General features: G+C 51.2%; 1 protein-coding gene across 4 annotated transcripts in view; it reads right to left on the reverse strand.

Moving 5' to 3' along the window:
* ACD (ACD shelterin complex subunit and telomerase recruitment factor) overlaps nt 1-19,610 on the reverse strand; it is a 34,477-nt gene extending 14,867 nt beyond the window's left edge. For all 4 annotated transcript variants that reach the window (XM_054048598.1, XM_054048596.1, XM_054048595.1 and 1 more), the window contains exons 1-5: nt 19,381-19,610; nt 17,298-17,393; nt 11,628-11,757; nt 3,807-3,922; nt 1,504-1,594 (exon numbers count right to left, since the gene is read on the reverse strand). In XM_054048598.1, coding sequence (XP_053904573.1) covers nt 1,504-1,594; nt 3,807-3,922; nt 11,628-11,757; nt 17,298-17,393; nt 19,381-19,439 — 492 coding nt within the window. In that variant the 5' untranslated portion in view covers nt 19,440-19,610. The remainder of the gene's footprint in view (nt 1-1,503; nt 1,595-3,806; nt 3,923-11,627; nt 11,758-17,297; nt 17,394-19,380) is intronic.
* Between the last annotated feature and the right edge of the window lie 200 nt (nt 19,611-19,810).

The following is a 19,810-nucleotide window of genomic DNA, read 5'->3' on the forward strand; positions in this document are numbered from 1 at the left end:
GAATATTCCATACCCAGGTGGTGCATCCACAACACACTGGGGACACACTGTCCCCAAGCCCGCCCCTGGGGCATGGGAGGGTCTAATTTGCATCCTGACATGTCAGCAAAGGCTGTTTTGCATAAGAGATGTTGAATGGACCAGTGAGGGACTCGTTCGTCAGGCCTGAGGGACCCATGGCAGGCGTGGCCCACTGTTCGGCAAACAAGACCTCTGGGCAGCAAAGACCAGACCAGGAGTAGGCATGGGCCTGAAGACCTGGAGGCAGCCTGGGGAGAGGCAACGCAGGGCTGCAGTGCCCAGGCGCCGACCACACATAAGGTAGAGGGGTGGGGCGTAGGACTGGAGGCACCATGTGAGGCGAGCCTTGGCTGACAGGCGGAGCCAGAGTGACAGCAGTGTGCTGCCGAGCCAGGCCCAAGGAAGGGCCTTGCTGCTGAAGGACCTCTTGAGGTCCCTTCCAACCCTGATATTCTATGATTCTCTATGATTCTATGACAGGGAGCTGGGGAGGGTTGTATTCACTTGGGAAGGTGGGGGACCCTTCAGGAAGGGGGAACGGGGGGGGAGGGGAGAGAGGTGTGGTGGAGAGGAGCTCTCTGCAGTACATCACCCATCAGTCCAGTGAGCCTCACAAGGCTGGCTGCCTGCCCAGAGCAAGACGGAAGAGGAGGCCCAGCAGGCCATGAAATATGCCTGCCCACGTGCCCAGAGAGCGGAGGCTGTTGTTGACCACACAGCTACTGGGGTCACTCAATGTGTTGCTAGAGCAGAATGAGTTTACATGTGCACCATCCGTCTCTGTTGTGAACATGGGGTGAACCAGAGGCTATGGAACTAGATGTATGGAACTGGATGTATGGAGAGGCTCATGTACCTTCCCTTGAGGATCCAGAGACTATTCCTTTCCCAGATAGCTCAATTCCCCCCGCCTCAAAATCCCCTCCTTCCCCCAAGCATTCTCCTCCTCAATATTTTGCCATCAGGTCTGTGACACCCTGGCACCCCAGGGCATTCCTTAGGAACTGGGAGATGCCTTAGCTTTGCCTTCCCATGCAGGGCATGGTTAAAGAACCTGTGTGTGTTGTGCTGCAGTTGGGTGTATCCCTACCTGCATGCATGCTGGAGGGGGCTTGAGAGTTTGTCACAGCAGTACAGTATAAAGGGAGCTCAGGCTGGTGGGTCAGGCAGGCTCAGTGGTACCCCACTCCAGGTGGCATCCTGGAGGGAACTGTCACAATGTTGTAACATTTGCTGAACACCTCAGCCACACAACAAAGTGAGCCAAAGGGCTTCCAACTGCACAAAGGGAGCTACGCGCAGCTTACGTTTGATTCTGGGCCCTTGGTGAGGGCAGCTGCCTGTCCAACACAAGGCATCTCAGCAGGATCCAAGAGCATTAGAATATCCAGAGAGCAGGGCACAGGGTCACCCTCGAGTACGACCCCCATCACTTTGCTCAGCAGATGGATCCCATGGCCGCTGAGACAGACAGAGCCTTACCGCTTTGGTCTCCTCCAGGAAGCACACCATGTACTTCTGCAAGATGATAATCCTGCCAAGGATGTTGGAGAACCCGGACTGCAGTTGAACACTAGGAAACAGAGAGCAACAAAACAAATTTGTGAGTGACAAATGGTCTCAAACGTGCATGAGCAGTTGGGTGATGGCCTGGGAGAGGACTCTAGAACCACTGCTCCAACTCAGCGGCGCTGTTAGAAATCGGCCTGTTGGGCGACTATCAAACAAAGCGATCCCAAGTGCAGCACGGTGCTTAGAGCTGCGCGGCCTGCATGCTATTCGTGACTCCACTACTGACAACAGGCATGGCACTTTTCCCATCTGTAAAATGGGGAATTATAATACGTACCCGCCTTTGATGGGGAAGCTGAGGCAGACAGGTTAAGTAACTTGGCTCGAGGCCACAGCACTACTCAGTGGTGGAGCCAGGATTAAAATTTTCATGTTCCAGACCCATGTTCGGAACATGAGCCTTTGCTCCCAAGAGTTTTCCAACAGTCATTGCTGCAGAGCTCAGCTTGGTGCATGCCAGGAGAGAGCGAGACTGAGCCGTGATCCATCCGCTGCAAACATTGCGGCAGCAGCAGAGTCTGGCAGGCACTGGCTGATGATGCGAGGCAGAATCCTGCAATAGGATGAGCTGCTTTATATCGGCAAGGGATGAATTGCTGCCTGCATGACTGAGGAGTTCAGGCTAAGCCACAGGGCAGTCTCTAGTCTGTGGTTTGCCCTAGTGCTGTTAGCTGATGTCCAGCGCACAGCTGCACTTACATAGCCAGGCAACACCCAGTGTCACAAGAGCAATCATCCTGCGTGTTTACATAAAGCTTTTCTTGCCTTGCTCTCAAACCCCTTTACCAAGGCTGGTGAGTGTTATCCCCATTTTACAGATGAGGAGATGAAGGCTCAGAGGGGAAGTGACCTGCCCCAGGACACAGCAACAGAATTGGAACCAGAACTCAAATCTTGCGACTCCGATGCCTAGCGACAGGATGCTGCTGCACGCCTCAGAAGTGCCACTCACTCTGAGGAGTGTATATCGGACTAAGGCTGCTAACAGGAGGCTCAAATGTTCACTTAATTCCACATACGCTCACAGAGCTCCTCTGCTGGCTGGGGATCCAAGTGTTTCTGGCGCGAACACCCAGTTCTCTAAGCTGGGAGAAGCCCCCTGGCTTGGAAAATGATCATGAGGGACAATGTCTGTCTCTAGAAGCGAGACACTGAGAACATCAGCAGGACGTTTGCTGCCCGTGTCTTCTCTTCCACCGACAGACAGACATTTCGCTTAGAGCTAGCGGATAAGTAGAAAGGCAACATTGCAGAAATGGCAGAAGTGTTTTCCTTCCATTGTTTTTCCCCCAAATTTTCCACACACAAAAACGGTAATTCTGCCTTTGAAAATGAAATTGGAGAATGGGGCGACTTTCAAACCTTGTGCTGAGCAAAATGAACACAGCTCCTTACACCTCAGACCAGCTTGTAGCCAGCGGAGTCCCAAGGAGGATTATAGACCAATATAATCCCTTTACCCACGTTGGGGGTGGCACATACAGCAGCCCTACACAGACTGTTTAGGACAGGAAGTGAAGGACATCAGATCCAACTGAAACTGCAGGGGGAAGTTAGAGAGGCAGAATGGAACCACCTGAAGTTACCAGGAGCACTGGTGTCCTGGCCAAACTCTGTGACTCCTGTGTAAAGGATAAAATGGGGATAACACTCACCAGCCTTGGTAAAGGGGTTTGAGAGCAAGGCAAGAAAAGCTTTATGTAAACACGCAGGATGATTGCTCTTGTGACACTGGGTGTTGCCTGGCTATGTAAAGGGGGGAGGGATAGCTCAGTGGTTTGAGCATTGGCCTGCTAAACCCAGGGTTGTGAGTTCAATCCTTGAGGGGGCCACTTGGGAATCTGGGGCAAAATCAGTACTTGGTCCTGCTAGTGAAGGCAGGGGGCTGGACTCGATGACCTTTCAAGGTCCCTTCCAGTTCTAGGAGATGGGATATCTCCATTATTATTATTATTATTTTTTTTTAAAGCGCCACTGCACAATAAGCAGGACCTCAGCCGAAACTCAACTCACAGGCAGCACAGTTTGCAGCACAGCACCTGCAGGTGTCATGCTGGGACAGTGGATAAGTTACTTCCAGCAGCACCTGGGCTTTCCACATAGGCTCTCACCCAGCTACTGATTTAGCCCAACCCAACTTTCAATGAGAACCTGGCCGCCAGCTGCAATGCACAATTACCCCAGCAAGGGTCGACCGACAAGGTGAAACCCACCATTCTGCCATCTGCACAGCTTCCGGGGAGACGACCACCCGGATGTAGTAGGACCCATCTGAGATGTGCAGGACGGCGGCACTGCCTTGGTCTGCAGCCTTCAAGTCACTCACAACCTATCAAGAGATTGGGAAGAAAACAAACATGGGCTTGACTCTTCCATCATCTTTGAGGAGCAGAGCTAGCGTTCAACACTGCTCCCAGCAAGACAGCCAGGGCAGGGGATGCTGCAGACACTCGGGCCCCCTTTACGAGCACTCACCATGAAGTCAGTGCATTAAATTCACCCCTGAAGTCACAGGAGCTCTGCATCTGCCCATGCCCGCCTGGCAGGGAATCACACTTAGGAGGAGCAGCAGATGGAAACAGCGGGGGTCATGAGAGTGCTACTCCTCAGGGTAACAGCAGGAGCTACCCACAGGGAGGAGAGAGAATCAGGCGAGGGGCAAAGGAGGGGTGGCTCCACCAGCCAGAGACTTAGAGAACGTTGTCAGCAGGAAGCCAGGCAGGAGGGGGCCGGGGAAGGCTGTGGGCAGGAGCCCTGCAGGGAAGCAGAGTGAGAAGCATGGCGACTGCCCTGGCTCTAAGGCAGTTCCTTGCTTAGCGGTGCTTCGCCATGGTCACATGACACCAGTCCCAGGTTGGGTCAGAAAGGCCCCTCGAGAGGAAGCAGCCAGAGCTGGGAAGTATTGCACGGAGGCCTGTCCAGGGTTACAAGAGTCCAGCTCGGCCTGTTACATGAAATTGTTTATAAAAGTCAGCAAACGTTAGAGACCGCCAGACTGGGTTAGCATCACACAAAGGGCCTGAGCCCAGGGGCTGTGTGACGGTAATGACTGGTAAATGCAGGAAGAATGGAATCGGAAATTAACAGACCAAAATTGGTATGTTGGAAAATAAACCTCCCCCGTAGTCACAGTAATGAGGGGATGGGCTATTGTGCACACCACTCTCTTTTGGGGTCCCTAAAAATAGGCTTTGGAGGGGCTCAGAGCACCAGGGATGGCTGGACTGGAAGGAGCACGCTTTACCCTCATGGCTGGGACCTTGGGAGCTGCTATGACACCAATGGACCTTCACCATCCCGGTCCTGAAAGGCATTCTGAGCAGCCCCAGCCAGAGAGGGAACTGACAACATTGGGCTCCAGCTAAACCCTGAACACCATCTGGAATGGGTTCCTGTTCTCACCCTGAAGGGTTAAAATCCATGTGCATGTTATATAATGGCCTGGTATATGGATTTGCCAGCTCTTTCTCAGACCCAAAAGTCCAGAGTTTGGCCTGGAGACCAGAGGCCTAGCTAATAGTGATCAGCTACGAGAAAGCTGGGCTAAACAAAATAACATTGCCTTTGCTAAGATCTGCTTGGTCAGTAGAAATGCCAGATGTTGAAGCAATAACTGAATAATTATGTTTCATCCAATGTTTCAAATTGAACAAAGGATCCCTGTTCCTATTGTGTTTCTCCTGAAGGGAAAACAGTCTTCCCACAGATCCAACCTTGAGTTTATGAAATATTGGCACATGTCACTATAATGATATGGCACCCTTCCACCTCCCTTCCAAGGGACCAATGCCCTGCCTTAAGACATAAAGGAGACAATCTCTATTTTCATATGCTTTCTCTGTTTCTTTGCTTTATCCCCTAGACATGTACCTGTTGGACAATCAAAGGAGTTACTTCATTCCTATGGACCCCAAATCAGAATTCAACATATATATTTTATACTAATAACATTTTATCAAAGTATTAATCAAATGTTAATTTGCTAACTTGAGACCATGGGCGGAGACATTGTGTAACCTTTTAACCATTGGCTATTGTGCTATCTTGTCTTGCTGCAAAACCTATCCCGGGGTGTGGAACTGCCTACCCCGTCACCTTCCCCCGCCCATGGAAAATCTATATATTTCATTGTAATCAATTGATTGACAGTGTCTCTGAGCCTAATAAGCCAGGTGACACTCTGCCAGCGCTGTGTGTAATAAACCCCTATGCTTTGACCTCTACATGGTGTGGATTTATGTCCTTCACACCCCCACCCTGAAGTGTCTTTTTCCTTCCCGTCTCTCACTCTTTTTCTATCTTCTGTCTAGAGTCTGGCTTAGACAACGCCATTTTTTGCAGCACTGCTCTGAGCCTGCGACCAGAAAGGCAGCTGAAAGCAATGCCCTAAACAGCCCGACATTGGTACGAGTTTACCAGGTCTCAGCATGGCTGATCAGACCACGTGTTTCTCCAGCAAAGAGGTTGCAAGTGAAAGTCAGCACCAAAGACAGAGCTGCATCTTCTATCTTTGCTGTTCTTTTCGCCCTCTTTTGTCTTGCTTTATCATAAGGAAGCAAGACTGGACTTCCACCAAAACAACTGCAGCTCATTTCAACTCATCTGTTTAATTTTCCCCCAAAAGGACATTTATCATCATCTTTAACACAATTTAAAAACTGTCAGGTGCTCTTCCCTAGAAGAAGCTTTCTACAGCGAAAGGGAAAGGGAGGAAGAGATACTGTTAAAATGAAAGCCTTACTTCATACTCTCCTTTCTAAATGCTCTCGCTGTGTTTCCTTCTTTTTTTGTATCTTTAATAAAAGGTTTAAAACAATTTACTGGCTGTTGTCCTGGGACTTAGCAGGTTTCTGTGCTCAAAACCCCAAGCCATGCTTAATGTTTAATGTCGGACAGTGACAGAGTCATGTTAACACCCTTGACTTGCTGGGCTCATTTATTCCATCGGAATTAACACAGCAGAAGGAAGACTGGTCAGAGAGGAAAAGAGGGAGTGCAGAAGAGAGGCAGGGGGATGGGGATCCCATTCGGGAGAGGAAAGGGGGCTAATTCAGGACAGATGGCAAGAGGGAGTAGATGACTGGCAGGAGTGAAGAAAAAGTTGTTTGGAATTTCTAAGGCAGGCGGCAAACTCCCCTGCGATCAGTTTGCATGAGAGCAGCTCAGGGGTGTACATAGGCAGAGGAAGGGGGTTCACTAGAGCTGGGAAGGAAACTGGTTTTCCATCCCACAAACAATTTTGAGATTATTACCGCTCAGTAATAACCACAGGGGAATTACAATTAACATCCCTGTAGAGAGGAAAATACCGAAGAAACCCACCACAGTAGCATTTAACTTCAAAAAGGGGAACGACACACAAATGAGGAAGCTAGTTAAATCAAAATTAAAACATACAGTCACAGGAGTGAAATGCCTGCAAGCTGCATGGAGGAGCATAACAGAGGCTCAAACTAAATGAATATCACAAATAAAGAAACCAAAAAACAAAAACAGCAAGACCATCAAAAGAAATGCCATCATGGCTAAACAACAGAATAAAAGGAGGCAGTTAGAGACAAAAAGACATTGCTTAAAAATTGGAAGTTAAATCCTACTAAGGAAAACAGAAAGGAGTATAAAATCTGGCAAGTCAAGTTTAAAAGTATAACTAGGTAGGCCAAAAAAAGAATTTGAAGAGCAACTAGCAAAAGACACACACACACACACACACACACACAAAACATTTAAGTACATCAGAAGCAGAATGCTTGCCAAACAATCAGTGGGGCCACTGGACGATCAAGATGCTAAAGGAGCACTCAGGGAAAACAAGGCCATTGTGGAGAAATTAAATGAATTCTTTTCATCTGAAGAGGATGTGAGGGAGATTCCCACACCTGAGCCATTCTTTTGAGGTGACGAATCTAAGAAGCTGTCCAGAATGAGGTGTCAGTAGAGAAGATTTTGGAACAAAATGATTAAACAAAGAGTAGTAAGTGACCAGGACCTGGTATTCATCCAAGAGTTTCAAGGAACTCAAATATGAAATTGCAGAACTTCTAACTGTGGTATGTAATCTGTTACTTAAATAAGCCTCTGTACCTGATGACTGGAGGGTAGCTAATGCAATGCTGATTTTTTAGAAAGTTTTCAGAGGCAACCCTGGCAGTTACAAGTCGCTTAGTGTAACTTCAGTACCAGGCAAATTGGTTACAGTAAAGAACAGAATGATCAGACAAAGAGACGAACAGCATATGCTGGGGAACAGTCAACATGACTTTTGTGAAGGGAAATCATGTCTTGCAAATCTGTTAGAATTCTTTGAGGTATCAACACGAGGTGGACAAGGGTGATCTAGTGGATATAGTGTACTTGGACTTGCAGAAAGCCTTTGACAAGGTCCCTCCCCAAAGGCTTGTAAGCAAACTAAGCTGTCATGGGATAAGAGGGTAGGGCCTCTCATGGATCAGTAATTGGTTAAAAGATAGGAAACAAAGGGTAGAATAAATGGTCAGTGGACAGAGGTAAACAGCTGGGTCTCCGTTCAGCATAGAATCATAGAAGATTAGGATCGGAAGAGACTTCAGGAGGTCATCTAGTCCAACCCCCTGCTCAAAGCAGGACCAACATCAACTAAATCCCAGCCGGGCCATAGTCAAGCCGGGCCTTAAAAACCTCTAAGGATGGAGATTCCACTACCTCCCTAGGGAACCCATTCCAGTGCTTCCCCTCCCCCCACCCAGTGAAATAGTGTTTCCTAATATCCAACCTAGACCTCCCCCACTGGAACTTGAGACCATTGCTCCTTGTTCTGTCATCTGCCACCACTGTGAACAGCCTACCTCCATCCTCTTTGGAACCCCCCTTCAGGTAGCTGAAGGCGGCTATCAAATCCCGCCTCATTCTTCTCTTCTGCAGACTAAACAAGCCCAGTTCTCTCACCTCATAAGTCATGTGCCCCAGCCCACTGATCATTTCCGTTGCCCTCCACTGGACTCTCTCCAATTTGTCCACATCCTTTCTGTAGTGGGGGGCCCCAAAAGTGGATGCAATATTCCAGATGTGGCCTCACCAGTGCCAAAAAGAGGGGAATAAATCATTTCCCTCGATCTGCTGGCAATGCCCCTACTTATACAGTGTTAGCCTTCTTGGCGCAACAAAGGCACACTGCTGACATATCCAGCTTCTCATCCACTGTAACCCCTAGGTCCTTTTCTGCAGAACTGCTGCCTAGCCAGTCGGTCCCTAGTTGGTAGCAGTGCATGGGATTCTTCCATCCTAAGTGCAGGACTCTGCATTTATCCTTGTTGGACCTCATCAGATTTCTTTTGGCCCAATCCTCCAGTAAATTGTAACCAAATTTGGTTGTCTGAGCAATTGGCTGAAGTAGGACTGAATGGACTGGTAGGTTTTACATTGTTTTATTTTTCAATGCAGTTATTTTTTGAACATAATTCTATATTTGTAAATTCAACTTTCATGATAAACAGATTGCACTACAGTACTCGTATGAGCTGAATTGAAAAAATATTATTTCTTTTGGTTTTTGCAGTGCAAATTACTTGTAATCAAAACTAAATATAAAGTGCGCACTGTACACTTTGTATTCTGTGTTGTAATTGAAATCAATATATTTGAAAATGTAGAAAACATCCACAAATATTTAAATGAATGGTATTCCATGATTGTTTAATCACACAATTGATTGCGATTAATCTTTTTAATCACTTGACAGCCCTAATTAGAACTGGATAAAGTAAAGAGAAGGGCAACAAAAATTACTGGAGAGATTAAAAAGACTGGGACTGTTCAGTTTAGAAAAGAGATGACTAAGGGCAGATATGATAGAGGTCTATAAAATCATGACTGGTGTGGAGAAAGCAAATAGGGTAAATAACACTTCCTTTCCATATAACACAAGATCCAGCAGGCACCATATGAAATTAATACGCACCACGTTTAAAACAAACAAAGGAAGTACTTATTCACACGATGCACAGCCAAAGGAAGGCCAAAGTATAAGTGGTTTCAAAAAAGAATGAGGTAAGTTCATGGGGGATAAGTCCATCAATGGCTATTAGCAAGATGGTCAGGGATGCAATCCCATGTCCTGGGTGTCCCTAAACCTCTGACTGCCAGAACCTGGGAATGGGCGACAAGGAATGGATTATTTGATAATTGCCCTGTTCTGTTCATTTCCTCTGAAGCACCTGGCATTGGCCACTGTCGGAAGACAGGATACTAGGGTAGAAGGATATTGGTCTGACCCAATACAGCCGTTCTTATGTTGATTTAAAAAAACATTCCCATCCCAAATTGGGATAAAAAGTCAAAATCTCAAAAATATTTGCAAACTGAGCATCCAAAAATAATAATAAATCAGTTTGGGTCAATTCATAGAATCATAGAATATCAGGGTTGGAAGAGACCTCAGGAGGTATCTAGTCCAACCCCCTGCTCAAAGCAGGACCAACACCAACTAAATCATCCCAGCCAGGGCTTTGTCAAGCCGGGCCTTAAAAACCTCTAAGGATGGAGATTCCATCTCCCTAGGTACCATCTCTCCCCCCCCCCCCCCAGCCGAAGTGGTTTGTTTCAATTCTGACCTTTTTCATATTTTTACTATAAATTAACTTCACTTTTGGAATGAAAAGTGGCTTCTAACTGAAAAACTGAACTTTTTGTTTAGAAAATGTCAAAATGAAACATGAGACACAAGGTGGGCGAAGTTTTATTGGACCAATGTCTGTTGGTGAGAGACAAGCTTTTGAGCTTACACAAGCCCATCTTCAGGTCTGTGGGGCTCGAAAGCTTGTCTCTCTCGCCAATGGAAGTTGGTCCAATAAAAGATACTCCCTTGCCCATCTTGTGGGACCAACACGGCTACAATAATCCTGCATAAAACAAAACATGGACAAATCAAACTTTTTTCTGAAACGAGAACTTTGTCAAAATTGACCCTTTCCTGCGACAAGTTTTGATTTAGATGAATTGACGTTTTCCAAAGAAAAAAAAGTTTTATTGAAAAATTCCCAACCAGCCTCAGGCATCACAGCCTCCGTCTTCTCTTATGACATTAATGACACAAACTACGCTCACCCCTCACACACACTCTGGTCTTAGTGAGGCCAAGGCACTGCCTTCCTGCCCCATTCTCCACCAGCTATGCCTCTGTAGTTTGTGGGTGTGTCTCCACTGTGACTGCAGCATGTGTAGACATAGCCAAGCTAAGCTGGCTCAAGTAACAATAGCAGTGAAACCACGGCAGCACGGGAGGCAGCTGCTCAGGGTCCCACCATGACTTCACTGCGATTCATGCTAGAGCTAGCTTTGATCTAGCTTGGGTACATCTACACGTGCTGCGATCATACTCCTGATTGCAAGATAGACATACCCTGCAAACCCCTCAGGGCAGGCACCTGTCTCTATCCAGTGTTCAAATAACAAGAGTGGGACGAGACCCAGATCTAGGAAGGGAAGGGGCAGCACCATTGCAGCAGGTGTGGGAGTGCTGTGGGAAAGGGCTGCCTTGCCCAGCTGGCTAGCAACCACCTCAGGCTGATGGAAAGAGCAGCAGCACCATGCACTTCAGGGCTCAGACATGGGAGGGGGATCATGTGGTATGTTGACCATGATGGGCAAAAAGAGATCTCAGCCCATCCCCACCCAAAAAGCCGAAAGAGAAATGCCACAGGGGCGGGAGAGAACCAGACAAAGAACTGGCAGGCACGTGGGAGAGAGAGGGAGAGAAAACTGCACAACATTCAAGGGGAAGAGAGAACCAGAGCCCCAGGAAGGAGTTCAATTTTAGAGCGAGATGGTGTGTGGGGAGCTGGAAAGACCAGCCCTCTAATGTGTCTCAGTTCCGTACCCTTTCTGGGGGAGGGGCAATGAACCTGCACCATGTCCTCCTGGCTAGCCCTCGGGGAGCCCAGTGAGTGGAGCCCTGCAGAAACGCTCAAGCCACGGTGACATCCCACAGCAGAGGTTTCCCCCGTCCAACAGGGCACTGGGAAGAGGCAAGTGATGCACAGCAAGTCCCAGTCACTTACTTTCAGGATATGCCCAGGCACCTGAGTATTTCTGGAGTCCAACTGTTCGTATTTCATCAAGAGGTTCAAAATCCAAGGCTGGAGGACGTAGACTTTAGGGACAGACAGCCACCTCCTCTCGTCGTCTAACCTGAGAGAGAAGAGGCAGGGGGGTCAGGTCTGAAGACAGGGAAGTGTGAAGTCTGCAGCTTCAGCCCAGAGTTCAGAGACACGTACAAAACAGCAGAAAGGCCAGCAGTTGCCTCCAGCTCTCACTAGCAACAGCTCAGTGACCATTAGGAAAGATGGATCAGGTCCCTTCCCTGGGCAGGACCCTGCACATGGGTCTCACCAGCATTCCTTCTCTGGCTGTCCGGGCAAGCCATTTTCCCGTTGCATCTTTAATGCATACAGCTATTTGCGGTCCCTCCATGGCTGCTATTTAAATCCCACCGCAAAGGGCTGGTGACCCCTCGCAGTACAGTCGAGCAGAAACAGCTACCCATGCTTACCCCAAAGTGTCCATCCTTCTAGTAGGGAAGGCCACAGATCTCGCCCAGCTGAAGAAAACATCTGACCTCTGGACTGTATCTCAAGAGCTGTTTTTTGACTGAGGAGAATAGGTTCCCTGCAGTAATTGACTGTAATGGGAGGGTATTAATTCCTCATTGTTCATGACGAATTAATTTATTATTGATATTGGCAGAGCACTTGGGAGCCCCAGCCATGGCCCCAGCCCCCGCTGTGCCAGGCACTGAACAAAATGAGCTTACAGTTTCAATATTAAAAATAAAGTAACTCTTCTAAAGCTGCTGTGGCAATTCTCTTGTTCAGGGACTGAGCCACAACTTCCCGTGCCTTGCCCAACAGGCCCGATTCTGGGCTCCAGGCAGGCTGGAGACCTACTGGAGGGGATCTGCAGAGCTTCCTGTTAGAAGAAAGGGGATTTGCAGGTACACATGGATGATTTCCCTGTGTCTAAGCCCCTTTTTATTCTACCGTATTTCTATGGCCCCCATTCTATGGTATTTGAGCACTTCCCAGGCTTTGATGTATTTCTCCCCACAATACCTCTGTGAGGCAGGGCGCGGCTACTATCCACAATGGACAGAAACTGGAGCACCAAGAGGCTGGGCCATGGGAAGTCTGTGCAGGAGAAGAGAACTCAAGCCTACTAGGCCATCCTTCCCATCAGGTTTTACAGCAGTCACCGTGTGCAGCTCTATGACTGGCTGCATCACTCAGCGACAGGCAGTGCTTGAACAGCAGGCCTGCGCGTCTTTCACTGTGCAGCTTCAAGGGACGGTACCACACTGAGCTCCCTCCCCGCCTTCTCTCAGACGCCCCTTCCCAGAACGCATCAGCCATAACCCAGGCTATCGCAGCCCGGCTGTTCCACAGCACAGCCGGGGGGAAGAGGTCGCTAGCAGCTGCCGTGGGGGCTTGTGACCCCCTCCCATTCCCCACCTCCAGTCTCTGCTGAAGGGCATTTACTCAGCCACGACAAGCGCCACACACAAACGTGCCTACCCCCGGGTTCCTCGCTCAGGGAGACGTGCCGTGATTTCATAGAATCATAGAATATCAGGGTTGGAAGGTGTGACAGCGTACCCCATAAGGCTTTAAATGAATGTATGGATATAACTGGAATAGGGGTTTGCTACATATGCCATGTAACATATCTATGTAAAGGTTATGATCTACTGGTTATGTTCATCCTAGTTGTATGCAGGCACCATTTGTGTGTTCAAAGTTATGAACACTGGCTGTATAATTGCTTGATTTCTAAGTAGCCTTAGGCCTTGGCTACACTTGGGGATTCATAGCGCTGCCGCGGATTCACAGCTCTCTCGCAGCGCCGCGAGTACTCCGCCTCTCCGAGGGGAACAGCTCGCAGCGCCGCACGTACTCCGCCTCTCCGAGGGGAACAGCTCGCAGCGCCGCACGTACTCCGCCTCTCCGAGGGGAACAGCTCGCAGCGCCGCACGTACTCCGCCTCTCCGAGGGGAACAGCTCGCAGCGCCGCACGTGCTCCCCCTCTCCGAGGGGAACAGCTCGCAGCGCCGCACGTGCTCCCCCTCTCCGAGGGGAACAGCTCGCAGCGCCGCACGTGCTCCCCCTCTCCGAGGGGAACAGCTCGCAGCGCCGCACGTGCTCCGCCTCTCCGAGGGGAACAGCTCGCAGCGCCGCACGTGCTCCGCCTCTCCGAGGGGAACAGCTCGCAGCGCCGCACGTGCTCCGCCTCTCCGAGGGGAACAGCTCGCAGCGCCGCACGTGCTCCGCCTCTCCGAGGGGAACAGCTCGCAGCGCCGCACGTGCTCCGCCTCTCCGAGGGGAACAGCTCGCAGCGCCGCACGTGCTCCGCCTCTCCGAGGGGAACAGCTCGCAGCGCCGCACGTGCTCCGCCTCTCCGAGGGGAACAGCTCGCAGCGCCGCACGTGCTCCGCCTCTCCGAGGGGAACAGCTCGCAGCGCCGCACGTGCTCCGCCTCTCCGAGGGGAACAGCTCGCAGCGCCGCACGTGCTCCGCCTCTCCGAGGGGAACAGCTCGCGGCGCCGCACGTGCTCCGCCTCTCCGAGGGGAACAGCTCGCGGCGCCGCACGTGCTCCGCCTCTCCGAGGGGAACAGCTCGCGGCGCCGCACGTGCTCCGCCTCTCCGAGGGGAACAGCTCGCGGCGCCGTACGTGCTCCGCCTCTCCGAGGGGAACAGCTCGCGGCGCCGCGAGTGCTCCGCCTCTCCGAGGGGAACAGCTCGCGGCGCCGCACGTGCTCCGCCTCTCCGAGGGGAACAGCTCGCGGCGCCGCACGTGCTCCGCCTCTCCGAGGGGAACAGCTCGCGGCGCCGCACGTGCTCCGCCTCTCCGAGGGGAACAGCTCGCGGCGCCGCACGTGCTCCGCCTCTCCGAGGGGAACAGCTCGCGGCGCCGCACGTGCTCCGCCTCTCCGAGGGGAACAGCTCGCGGCGCCGCACGTGCTCCGCCTCTCCGAGGGGAACAGCTCGCGGCGCCGCACGTGCTCCGCCTCTCCGAGGGGAACAGCTCGCGGCGCCGCACGTGCTCCGCCTCTCCGAGGGGAACAGCTCGCGGCGCCGCACGTGCTCCGCCTCTCCGAGGGGAATAGCTCGCGGCGCCGCACGTGCTCCGCCTCTCCGAGGGGAATAGCTCGCGGCGCCGCACGTGCTCCGCCTCTCCGAGGGGAACAGCTCGCGGCGCTGTATGTACTCCGCCTCTCCGAGGGGAACAGCTCGCAGCGCTGTATGTACTCCGCCTCTCCGAGGGGAACAGCTCGCAGCGCCGCACGTGCTCCGCCTCTCCGAGGGGAACAGCTCGCAGCGCTGTATGTACTCCGCCTCTCCGAGGGGAATAGCTCGCGGCGCCGCACGTGCTCCGCCTCTCCGAGGGGAATAGCTCGCAGCGCCGTACGTGCTCCGCCTCTCCGAGGGGAATAGCTCGCGGCGCCGCACGTGCTCCGCCTCTCCGAGGGGAACAGCTCGCAGCGCCGCACGTGCTCCGCCTCTCCGAGGGGAACAGCTCGCGGCGCCGCACGTGCTCCGCCTCTCCGAGGGGAACAGCTCGCGGCGCCGCACGTGCTCCGCCTCTCCGAGGGGAATAGCTCGCAGCGCCGCACGTGCTCCGCCTCTCCGAGGGGAACAGCTCGCGGCGCCGCACGTGCTCCGCCTCTCCGAGGGGAATAGCTCGCAGCGCCGCACGTGCTCCGCCTCTCCGAGGGGAATAGCTCGCAGCGCTGTGAGCGAGCGTGCAGCGCTGCAGGCGCTGATTACACTGACGCTTTACAGCGCTGCGCTCGGGGGGGGGGGGTGTTTTTTCACACCCCTGAGCGCAGCAAGTGCAGCGCAGTGAATTGCCAGAGTAGCCATAGCCTTAGTTAGAACATTTGGTCACTTCTTGGGAAAGGAATGTGCAAATTAGGTGCTCAATCAGGAAGCACTTAACAGACAAAAGAGCTTGGAAGGCTCCAATCCACATAAGAAGTCTACCTGAGGACGTTCAAGGTAGCATGTGGGTAATGGCTGCTACCTGCAAGTCCTGAGTCATGCATGGGCATGTGACTTGCCCATGTGATTCCGGATCTCCATTTTGTGACTGGATTCTACACAGGGTGAGGAGGGGGTCTCCACCCACAAGAGAAAGTCTATTCAAAGCCCTGGGAGACCCCTCCATTTTGTCTTCAGCTGGCTAAAGAAGGAGCCTCTCCACCCCCCAGAATACTGGAAGGGAACTGGAACAAACGACAGTAACTACAGAGCGTGTGAGGGATTGCTGGACCCAGGCTAAAAGGAGATTAGCCTGTAAAAGGGAGCATTCTGGAACTGGTGAGGATCTTATCTGTATTCAGTGTTTGATTAGACATGGATTTGCATGTTTTATTTTATTTTGCTTGGTGACTTACTTTGTTCTGTCTGTTACTACTTGGAACCACTTAAATCCTATTTTCTGTATTTAATAAAATCACTTTTTACTTACTAATTAACTCAGATATGTATTAATACCTGGGGGAGCAAACAACTGTGCATATCTCTTTATCAGTGTTATAGAGGACAAACAATTTATGAGTTTACCCCGCCTAAGCTTTATGCAGGGTAAAACGGATTTATTTGGGTTTAGACCCCATTGGGAGTTGGGCATCTGAGTGTTAAAGACAAGCACGCTACTGTGAGCTGTTTTCAGGTAAACCTGCAGCTTTGGGGCGAGTAATTCAGACCCTGGGTCTGTGTTGGAGCAGACGGGAGTGTCTGGCTCAGCAAGACAGGGTGCTGGAGTCCTGAGCTGGCAGGGAAAACTGGAGCAGAGGTAGCCTTGGCACATCAGTTGGCAGCTCTCAGGGGGGTTTCTGTGATCCAACCCGTCACAGAAGGGACCTCAGGAGGTCATCTAATCCAACCCCCTGCTCAAAGCAGGACCAATCACCAGACAGATTTTTACCCCAGATCCCTAAATGACGCGCTCAAGGATTGAACACACAACCCTGGGTTTAGCAGGCCAATGCTCAAACCACTGAGCTATCCCTCAGTACTGCCCCTTTGACAGGAATTCCTGCTCAGCTGGTCCCCTCTGTGCAGGGCAGCACTAGTCTGAGACTCCCACGTGTCCCTACAGGGCTGCCCAAAGTGCTATTCAAAGCCCCTCAACCCCTCCCTGAGGGCAGAAATGCAGGATTTTCAGCCCTATGCTCCCTGGGCTCTTAGATGAGCTGGGTTTGGGAGCCTGGCGCACGAGGAGGGACGGAAAGAGACCAAATCCCAACGTTGCCTTGGCGTTGGCCTGCATAACAGATGAGGGAGTAGCTCAGGTCGGCCCAGTATTTGTCCTGCACACAAAAGACCATTTACCCTGCTCCCCATTCAGGGCCTGAGCCTACCGGGCGCTACAGGCATTCCACACTTCTAGGATCTGGCCTCACAATCCCATGGGGTAGCCAGTTCTCCACACACAGGAGACCCAGAGCCAGCATGTCTTCGTAGGTAAACGTCGCCGGCCGAGATCGTGAGGGGAGAGCGCTACGTGAAGGAAGGCCAGCATGGCCATAAAGCAGCACGCTCAGTAGCAGAGACCTGGGCATCCAGCACATACGTGGGCATTCTGCAAGCAAAGACGGAAAGTGGGAGGCTGGCCTCTCTACAAGGGCATGGGTGAGGTAGCTGCATGCCTGGCGTGGGATGTACAATCTTACCGCTGCATTCCTTCGCACTCTGGAATTCGGTCAGGGTTCTTTGCTTGGAAGATCGTAGACCTCGGAAGGTAACACACACTCAAACCGCTGACATGCCTGCAACCACGAGAGAGACAAAGCAGGTAAAGCAATGTCTGTTATGAATCAACTTGCGTTGGAGAAAAGGGCAGCTTTTGAGCTTCAGGTAGCTCTCCTTCAGGTCTCGGGAAGGTAGCCAGTGTCCAAGCTAAAAACATGGTGGGATAGCGGTCTCCTATAGCATATCTGAACCACTTATGCTTAACAAGCTGTCCCACCATGTATTTAACTTGGACACTCTGGTCACCTTCCCCAGACGTGAGGAAGACTCTGAAGCTCCAAAGATTGTCCCTTCCACCAACAGAAGTTGTCCCAAGAAGAGGTATCACCTCCCCCACCTTGTCTCTTTAATATCCTGGAACCAACACGGCTACAACAACCCTGCAATTAACCATGTCACCCCCTTAGCTGGGTGTGGGAATTTCCTTTGTTTCCCCACACTCTGTTGGAGAACAGCCCAATTCCTGTAACCCGCCCTAGGAGGCCCACAAGAGGGAAGGCCTGCTCTAGTGCACCATAGGGAGCATGAGCGGGGGAGAAATGAGTTGATTAATGCAAAGATACCAAGCTGTTGGGATAACATGCAACACTGGGAACCATTTTATACATTTCCACAAACATGGTCACCTGCAGGCTGGCATTTGCGGGATAGAAAAGGAAAGGACGTAGGGATATTCCAGCCACAGATGAAGATTTCTTCAAATGCCTTGAAGAGGAAAGTGTTCTCTAAAGCAGCTCACTGGTTCATCTCATTGCCGCGTACAGGAATTAGGCAGACTATTTTACAGCAGTTTGTGAGCCATCTAGTGGAGCTCACGGTGTTCTTTGCTTTAGATCTGAGCTTGGCATTAAGTGTTAATTTCTGTTAGTCTCAAAGGTGCCACAGGACCCTCCATTGCTTTTTACAGATTCAGACTAACACGGCTACCCCTCGGATACTTGAAGCCTCAAACATTAAGCCAGAGCATTAAGCTAGGTCTTGGATGTTTGTCTGTAGGTAATGAAGATGGTTATTTGGGAGCCTGCTGGGTCCAATTTCTTCATGTTTGTTGTGTTCAGAGAAAAAGACAAGACTAATCATAACAAATATTTTATATCTGTGACAATTAAACACATTTTGATACATTTAGACATTTTTCCTGTTCTTAATCAGTCTAAGAACAAGCCTGGCTTGCTATAGAGAGGCTTGGCAGAAACTGACTTCCCCCCCCCCCCACTTACAATTTTAACAGATAATATCAATGTTGATTTTTAAGTATTGTTTTAGATTTCTATCTATTTAAATTCTCCTGGTTGTGGGAAATTACTGGAGTGGGGGAGGTCAGACACTTACTTAATGACACCAGATGTTGAGATTCAGAAAGTTAAATCTATATAAACCGTTAAACCACAAATTGTCAATCTCACCTGTGAAAATACACAAAGTAAATATCCTTAAATCAACAAACCCTACCTGTTTTTACAATTCATTCACTAGTCCATTTGTGACAAGCCTAAATCACTGGATTTGGTCTCTAAGTTCTCAAAAAGCAGTTTTCTTACGTTGCCTAGCTGTACATTTAATTATTGATGGAAATGTTTTTTCAGTGTGTGTGTTGAAATCGACATTTACTGCCTGGCCATAGACTGTCTCTATCATTTCGGCGAAAGGGTTACAGCTGGGTTTGCCACCAATTGGCTGGCTGCTGGTTTTGGGTGACTGTAGGTTCACTAACAAAGAAAACGAAAGAGAAAGTGGGGACAACACACCGGATCCAAGAAAACAATCCAGCGGAGAGAAGCGGGGCAGTGAGCGCGTGGACTAGGAGCCCGGACTCCTGGGTTCCGACTGGGACACCTGGGAAATGGGGGTGACGCTTTTACCCATATCCCGGCAGGCTTCAATCGCTTCCTGACTGCAAAGATCCCCCGGCCAAAGGCCCGTCCCGAAGGCTGGGTACAGGCGCGACCCCAGCAGCCCGGGCTGGGGGCGTTGCAGACGCTGCTCCTATTTGCACGCATTTACCTTTCAGTCAGGCCGGCGGGGGGAGTCTGCGGCTTTTCCGGGCCCTGCGCCTCTCGCATCCTGGCGGCGGGGGAGCGGGGCGCTCACTGGGGCCGGGAGGCCGGGTCCCCTCCGCCGCCGGCAGCAGCAGGCAGGGGGTGCGCGGCGCTGGACATGGCCGAGGGGGAGCGGGGGGCAGGTTACAACAGCTGCAAAAACCCGCTCGCGGGCCGCGGCCGCTGCAGCTGGGGAGGGGGGAGGCGCCTCTGGTGACCCGGAAGGAAACGGCGGCGGAGCCTGTCCGGGGGGGGGGGGGGGGGCATTGCTGGGGGGATGGAGCCGGGTCGCGTTTACACGCGGCGCTAATGGCAAGAGTTGTGTGAGGCAGATGGGTGGGGAGAGCTTTGCTCGGCCACGCTCGCTGGGCGAGAGACACCGTGTCCTTGCCCAG

This window comes from Malaclemys terrapin, chromosome 14 (assembly GCF_027887155.1).
Source record: "Malaclemys terrapin pileata isolate rMalTer1 chromosome 14, rMalTer1.hap1, whole genome shotgun sequence".
Taxonomy (NCBI): domain Eukaryota; kingdom Metazoa; phylum Chordata; order Testudines; family Emydidae; genus Malaclemys; species Malaclemys terrapin.